Consider the following 9,329-nt stretch of genomic DNA (forward strand, 5'->3'; position numbering starts at 1 on the left):
TTGCACTGATTGTTCTAGCATGCACTGAAATACATTATAGTACCTATGGGGTAATGCATCCCATGCCTCACAGCTGAGACCAAAGCTGTCAACCAGCACAACTATTTGAACACAAAAATGAAATATAAATAATAACTAAAAGTGTAATGAAAAAAACTATGTAATTCTTATATATAGCATCTGTTAATCAAATATTATTTAAAGTGATTTTTCAAGCTTAAGTACCTTCAAACTTCACATAATTTTGTTAACTTGCTTATGATGAACAGTTGCAGAGGAAGATCAAGTGCTCTTGAAAGGCACTGGATCATTTATAACATCCCTGATGAATGTTTTCACTTTTAATTGAGAGGACTAGATATGGAATGTCTTCTGTGTTTGGGGGAGAATTGGCAATGAAGCTTGCCTACAGAAAGCAAAAGCAGCTTTGTGACCATCACTCCCAGCAGGAGAAATTCAGGATGTTTAGGTTATCAAAACTATTTTGTTTTTGTGTTCACATACCAAACCTTCCAAGCCACCACTAAACATCAAGCACTAGTTTGGACAAAGGCAATATAATTTTAGTTATTACTAATATCGCATTTCAAAAGTGACTTTTAAGTTAGAAAACTCTGGAACAATATATCACATTATAAGATGACCTGTAATAAACACAAATACACATATACACACAGCCACACACTTTTACACACACACACACACACACACACACACACACATACACACACACACAAACACGGACACACACACACACACACACACACACACACACACACACACACACACACACACACACACACACACACACACATTCTTTTATCTTGAAATTTTACAATATAGCATATACATATTCAAATAGTACACAAAAAAACATGCACACAATTAAGACAAAGCCCATTCCAAGCTGTCTATAATAAATTGCACGTACATAATTTCTTCTATAATACCGCACGACGCAACAAACATGTTCCCATGAGTGCTAGCCATCTACAAGTTTAACATACACCATCCCATAAGCAATGAGGCATGTGAATGCCACTTCATTCTTAGAAAAACAAACAAATACGTAAGAAAAATACACACACATAAAAAGCAACTTTAACATATGATGGTCATTACTTTGGCTGATGATATTGCCGATTTATCTACTTGAGGGAGGAAATACTGGCATACTGGTTGAAATGGCTTATTGCTGAACTAACACATGTAAGAAATTTTAGACAGGTTTGACTAAAACACACAAGGAATTTTAAACTAAGTCACTCAAAAAGGAACTCAGCAGTGATCAATCAGTATGATCAAAAGTACAAAATTGCACAGTTGAGAGGCAGGATTAGAGAAAGACTACATGATGACAGAAAAACATCACTCATTAATATACACTAATATCAACACTGGCAAACAGAACAGATAGACAATGCTATGTCAAAATTACTGGGAAAACCTTCCGCCACAATGGATAAAGTAAAGAGAAGACAAAATGCTAAGAAAAGATCTTGTGATTAATTATTTCAGAAGAGGTGAAGTTGAACAAAGATTTCAAATTCAAGTTACTTAACATGAAACTAACAAAATTAATAAAATTATAAAAAACAAAATGAAGAAGCCCTCTAATTTTGCAACTAATAATTGGTAAAATAAACTGAAGAAAACTGCTAAACCAAATGCTAGATTTAATAAGAGAAATTAAATAATTCTGAGGTAGAATCATCTACTTAAATCAATGCAAAGTTTTCTTCCATCATTTGAGCCATTAAAGCACTGGAGAGTTCTTTCAGCTATACTGGTAAGCCTACTATGGCCTAGAGCTAAGGAAAACTTTAAAGTAATATCAGTGAAAGGAACCTCCAAATGGAAACTGAAAATCCACAAAGTCCAGGAGTTTCATTATTTTGTTGACTACACAAGAAAAGCTTGACATGGAAAGGATGGTGTGAGTGAAATGTGAATAAGAAAAGGTGCATAACATCTTCCTCTCCCCAACTGCCAATGCTTTGCTTTGGGAATCCCATAACTGTTTGTTTTCTCTAGTCCATTCAGGTGTACAAATGGTCATCAGTTATGCCCTACACTTTCTCCAAAACAGTCAGAGGTCATAAATATATATAAAAATATCATGTTTATTTTTTTTTTCATATCTTTGCCTGCACATTCATCTGGGCATGAGATAAACTATCTATAGTCTTGTCACAAAAACACATGCATGGGACCACATGAGTGTGACTTTATTTCTTGTAAACCTCAACTAGGTAAAAGCACACACAAAAGAGTAGGATTGTTGGTTTTTTCACTTCAGATGACCACATATACATGAAGAACAGAAGGAGAGCTAACCTTTCATTCCTACAGAGCTACAAGGTCATAACTCCTCACCTTATGTCCTGTACATAAAGTGGTGACCTGCTCTCATTAATTATTTAAATAGTTTTAAGACTTCATCTTTAATGGCATTTGTTCATTACAGTGCATATTGAAATACATGTACTTAAGAGTACATTCTAGGTTCATAACCAACACTTAATTTGCAACTAAAAATGGCAATTTTTCATAAACTGTTAATTTTTAAAGGTGGTAGGGAAGCTGATGGCACCAGTATGACAGCAAAGAGGTTGAATGCTGAGATGCATGTTAAAATGTGTACACCCACCAAGCCATCTTGAACACTTAAACATTTTAAATTTTCTCACTTGCAAACTATTTCTTTTTCACTTCTAAGAAAACTTACTTCCTCATTCTACTTTGCCAGCTCATGGATATGAGTTATACAGGATCAGTTGAAAATCAGCATATAACTGATGCACTCAACTTTCTGTGTAAAGAGAAATAAGATGAATAACCATCTTGTCTCACTGTTGCTCCACCATATATTGAGCCATATATTGAGCCATATATAATATGCAAGTATTAACTATTACATATCTGTCTGCCTTCAGTATTTCTTTAAATACTCACATTTCAGTCTTGTAAAATATTTTACTTTTAAATTTATCTTATTTACTATTTATTTATGTTTTACCAGCAAAAGCAATGGATTTCTGATATTTAGAGTAATATCCGAATGCTGTATGGTATGAAAACTGTACCAATAACAGAGACAAGAGGTGGAGATGGAAGTTGCAGAATTGAAGATGCTGCAGTGTACTCTTGAGTGACAAGACGAGACAAATTAAAGAACAAACACATCAGAGGGACAACACACATATATCAGTTTGGGAACAACTAAAGAGAGGTGAGATTGAGATGGTTCAGGCATGTCAGAAGAAGGGATGAGGTGTATGTGGGAAGGGGGATGCTGGAAGTACACCTACCCAGCAGGAGGAAGAGAGAAAGACCAAAGAGGAGATTTATGGATGCAGTGAAAGAAGACATGCAAGTCGTAGGTGTGACAGAAGAAGGCACAAAAGAGCAAATGTATTGGAGAAAGATGATCTGCTGTGGCAACTCCTAATGAGAACAGCCGAAAGGAGAAGACAAAGAAGAGTAATATCCTAATTCCACATTAGCTATAGAATTTATCATTCAATATAGAGATTTACTTGCATAATAAAAACCATTCATAATGCAGAAATCCATTAAGAGAATGCTATTCATTAAAGAAGGCCTACATTGTAAGTACTGTATATACTTGTGAGTGCTCACAAGGGACTGCAAGCAGGCATAAATTTGCAAGAAACCATGAGGAAATTACTAAGCACTGCAAGCATTATGAGTTCTCACATCTTCTTTATGTCATTTTGGGAGAGTGAAGGGTGAGACAAGGGATTATAAATTCCTCACAAACAATGGCAGTCATAATGGCCAATGAAAACAACACCAAATTGTTCAGCAAAAGGTTATCTCCCTATACATTTTTGCCTAGCATAATGATGGCAAGTTTAATAAGAGATACAGTGTGGATTGTGCTGGCCTCCACTGCTGATGTCCATGTTCAATTCAGTGGATGTAGATGTAGATGCGAAGCATTTCCCTTTGCAACCACAGCTCTTTTTCTGCTGTAGTCCACAACCTATAGTACAGTATTATTTCCTTGCACTGTAATCCATACTTCATTGTCATTGGAGTCAATAAAAAGGAAGAGCCCAATACCAATATTTACTCCTTTTGCTATGACAGCTGTTGTCATGTTGTCTGTGTTTTCTCTTGTTTATCTAAATTACTCTTCTTTTTCTGTTGTTGTATTTTTCCAAGATTAATGTAACTTATGTCCAATATATTTTCATTATCAAATAACAACCTACACAAAAAGATATTACATCCTTACAGAATTACAATAATTCTCTACAAATATTTTCTGGTATGAAAATGGGTATAGATTTTCCTTACATAAATACTATATATATATGAAAGGTCTGTATTTTAGTATCAAGTATATTTATTCATAGTAATGTAATTAGATGTGTATCAAACCTTTAATATAGTATTCACTCAAATATAAAGATATTGGTTTAACTATCATTCCTAACCCAAGTAATCCTCTCTTTGGCTGCCCTCTAAATTTCTTGGGCAATTAACATGAGTTTCAAGCTCCCTATCATACTTTCAACTATAGGAGGTCCTAAATCATCATGAGTTGCTCATACTAGGTTAGAAAGAATATAAGAGAAAGAAGTGGGTCTTAGGATAATGTAAAAAATAAAAAAAAATAAATAAAAAAGAATTTGCAAGTGCCCTTATGAAAAAAAGAAAAAAAAAAAAAGAAAATAGAGATGAATAAAAGTGCTTTTTTTGTGTGAAAAGGTAAAAAAAAAATCATGTAAAAGACATATGGAAAAGAGGAAGAAGAGAGGATGGTGAAAAAGGTAATAGCCACATTTAAAGACAAGTAGGTGAAATATGAAGAAACTGAGGAAACTGGAACATTATGGGAAGATTAAGATATGCCTGCTTGACATTGTTCAAGGCTCAGATATAGGAAGACAAAATAATAGTAAGAACATGGAGGCTACCAAAGATGGATGAGTATAAAGAATTCTGTATGAGCGGAAATATGAACTAAGTGGAAGGAGACAAATTAAGAGAATTGCACCAACATGCAACGGAAAACAGGGAAGGATTCAAGAGCAGAGGAAGAAATTTTTATGAAAAATGATAAACCAAAACAAAAACAACAATAAGGAGTACTGAAATAATGGGTAATACAGAAACACTGAATGGAGACATATGAAAATTAAAAGAACGTACTGTAACACAGATGGTCTCATACATGGAATTGGAACAACATATAAAGAGAGGAGCTGGATGTTTTAGGTTTCAATAGAAGTAAAATTAATGAAGATATGATTAAAGATAGAAAAAGTGTAAATATAATGATTACTGCCTTCCATCTAATTTTGATCATAACCCTCTGTAAAAGTTGAAGACAGTACTCAAAAGAAAACAACTTTTTGTCTCATCAGAAAGGATCTCTTTTATCCATCCTACGATTGTGGCATCCCTGCTGAAGTGAGGTAAGCAACATCTGGGTTGAAATGAGTTGCTGTATGCATCAAATAATCCAACTCAATCTCTCTTATGAGGTAAGTGACATTTTCTGAAAGCCCAAAGGATAAGCTCATAAAGTCAGAATTTAACAAAAAATCACTTTTTTCCAGTCATAGACTGCATAATAAGATGTTCTGTGATGGAGAGAGGTAGATGCCCATGACCTATCAGTGAGTATGATTATGGTGAGTCACCACTTACCAGCCAATGGGCTTTTGACAGTTCTGAGGCACATGCTAAATATGGTCACTTGCCTCACTTTTGCTCATGGGTGGAGTGAGGTAAGTATGGGGGGTGGCTGGGTTGGGAGCTGGACTTTTAAATGTCGTTTTCTCAATCTTTTATCTGTGTTGCATACCTCATTACAGCATCGGGTGCCACAATTACAGAAGGGGAAAAGGAAGTAGGTGTGATTCAGTCACACCTACATCCTTTGTGCATTCAGAAATGTACTCCCTAAATCATGGGGATAAGCAGTAGCAAGAAAAGAGTAACTGGCAACTTCTACATGTTAGAGAGCTGCCTCAGGATGGCAACAGAGATGTCAGTGATTATCTACTTACCCAAAGAAACCTTGACATGTATACAAAAAAAACAAAAGGTTGTTTACAGTGAGAAGAGTATATGTGGAGAGACTGGACTGGCATGCAACTTTGGGTTAAGTCACCATGACATTTCTGACAACAAAGTTCCAATTCAACTTAAAAAGCCTTTCATAATCATAGGCTCTCAAATAAAACCTTAAGTGTTATGAGCTGGCAGCTGAAGATTAAACCAAGTCTGATGGTCCACAAACTTAAAGAAATAAACCTAGAACTTCTTGCTATAGTGCCCATGAGGACTGTCTCATTGTGTGAAGGAAGAGCTCAACCTTCCCCTCTTTGCTGTGTCAAAGCCACTGCTAAATCCTAAACAAATCATGACTGCATGGCTTTTGCTAAAAAAGTCCAGCATGTGGCCACCTGACAAGATCAGATCCTTTCTATGGTTTGATGAGAGCACATTTGCTGTCACTGGTATACCAGCTTGACGTGTGAGAAAGCCATTTAACTCTGACAAGCTTGACCCACGCTATACCATAAAAACTGTAACATATCCTGAAAATTTAGTGGTTTGAAGAGCTTTTTTTTTACTATGGAGTTAATTAATTATATTTCCTAGAAAAAGGGCATCTATGTATAGGGTAAGTGTGAACTTACTTTTTTTGTTTAATGTGACCTTGACACAACCTGAATACTGGTCTTCTCAACTGACTTGTGCCTACTTCCATGCCCCTTACTGTAAATCACTTGATGTTCATCAGGACAACATGCCACATTACCATCCTGAGCACAATTTGACCGGTTTTAGTAGACCATACTATGCTTGATCAAATGAGTAGCATTATCAGGAAAAAACAACACTATTTCAGCATGTCAGTCTGTATATTGATAGTTACATAAAAAGAATGTTTTATGTGAGATTCATAATGATCTGGTAATGATTCTTGATCTATCCACAGCTTAAGAAAATACTGATTATGAAATTTTGACTGAAGAATTCATTCGCAGTGGTATGCATGACTTTACATTTCTTTATGCTGTACTTGTGAAAATCTATATTGGCAAGTTGCTCTTGTTAAACACATTTCTGAATCTCCTGCCTTGAGTTGTGTCTTAGATCTCAGAATAAGGCAATGTCTCATTCTTTGTTTATAAGTGATGTTAGCCTTGCTTCTGGCTGTGCAGAGAGTGGAGTGCCACTTTTATGTTGGTGACTGTTAGATATATTTGTCCACTACAAATACCAGCCAATCTAAATAAAGTTCTTACACTTTTGTATGATACAAGATCTAATATGTGCACAAAAGGTGAAGCATATCCAGTATATAGAATGATTTTTTGTTACTTGGAAAGTTTCAAGTGAATTAATAATATGAAATGCAATATCGTACCAATATTTCAGGGTAGAAAAAGGAGACCAGTATGATTGATCATCATGATGTGTAAAATATATGAAAAATACTATGAAGAGAGAGATGTACTTGAAGAAAAAAAAAAAAAAAATGTAATATCAGATGAACAATTCAGATTCAGGAAATGGTAGTCATGTAATGTAATATAATTGAATTTTATACACAGAAAGAAAAGGATAGATACATTAGGTATGCTTAGATATGATGAAACCAATAGATAAGATTCCACACAAGAGTTCATTATGGAGTATAGGAAAGTAGGACTCATGAAATGGATGGATGACTTCCTCTACCAATCATGTTAATACACATAAATTATGTGATAGATGTACTTAACACATGTACATGATGAGAGGACTGAAATATCTTCATCTGTGAAACAATGAGAAGGATCCTACACAAGATCTATAAAAGGGTTTGGAAATGGGAACTGAAGGAGGAGGAGGAGGAAGAGGAGAAAAGAAAGTGTTGGAATTATACAGAAACAAGAAGAGGCCAACATGAAAATACAAAATAAGAAAGAATGCCAGTGAAGGAAGAAATTTATGAGTGGTAATGTAAGAAATGATGTTTATAAATAGGTAAAATATGTGTATCATTTATGGGTGATGAGGAAAACAATAACACTGATAAGGCAAATATTGGTATATAAAACAATCACATGATGCTTTCAAAGAGAAAGAAACATGAAATACTTTAAAGGAACAAAAAGAATGGCAGCAAAAATTATCTCAGGCATAATTATGAAGTAAATAAAAAATTAATCTATTAACAATGCAATATATATATATATATATATATATATATATATATATATATATATATATATATATATATATATATATATATATATATATATATATATATATATATATATATATATATATATATATATATATATATATATATATATATATATATATATATATATATATATATATATATATTATATATATATATTATATATATATATATATTATATATATATATATATATATATATATATATATATATATATATATATATATATATATATATATATATATATATATATATATATATATATATATATATATATATATATATATATATATATATATATATATATATATATATATATATATATATATATATATATATATATATATATATATATATATATATATATATATATATATATATATATATATATATATATATATATATATATATATATATATATATATATATATATATATATATATATATATATATATATATATATATATATATATATATATATATATATATATATATATATATATATATATATATATATATATATATATATATATATATATATATATATATATATATATATATATATATATATATATATATATATATATATATATATATATATATATATATATATATATATATATATATATATATATATATATATATATATATATATATATATATATATATATATATATATATATATATATATATATATATATATATATATATATATATATATATATATATATATATATATATATATATATATATATATATATATATATATATATATATATATATATATATATATATATATATATATATATATATATATATATATATATATATATATATATATATATATATATATATATATATATATATATATATATATATATATATATATATATATATATATATATATATATATATATATATATATATATATATATATATATATATATATATATATATATGCACATATATATACACACACACATATATATATATATATATATATATATATATATATATATATATATATATATATATATATATATATATATATATATATATATATATATATATATATATATATATAAAATAG

The 9,329-nt window shown here is 30.7% G+C and overlaps 1 protein-coding gene across 4 annotated transcripts in view; it reads right to left on the bottom strand.

Annotated features, from left to right (window-relative positions):
* The window catches only part of LOC135099098 (calcium-dependent secretion activator-like), a 187,092-nt gene that overhangs the window by 24,582 nt on the left and 153,181 nt on the right, over window positions 1-9,329 (bottom strand). For 2 of the 4 annotated variants that reach the window (XM_064001536.1, XM_064001535.1), the window contains one exon: window positions 2,628-2,812. The exons of the other annotated variants lie outside the window; for them this stretch is intronic. In XM_064001536.1, coding sequence (XP_063857606.1) covers window positions 2,785-2,812 — 28 coding nt within the window. In that variant the 3' untranslated portion in view covers window positions 2,628-2,784. Of the gene's footprint in view, window positions 1-2,627; window positions 2,813-9,329 lie in introns of those variants that run through there. 4 annotated transcript variants of the gene reach the window in all.

This window comes from Scylla paramamosain, unplaced genomic scaffold (genome assembly GCF_035594125.1).
Source record: "Scylla paramamosain isolate STU-SP2022 unplaced genomic scaffold, ASM3559412v1 Contig102, whole genome shotgun sequence".
Taxonomy (NCBI): Eukaryota; Metazoa; Arthropoda; class Malacostraca; order Decapoda; family Portunidae; genus Scylla; species Scylla paramamosain.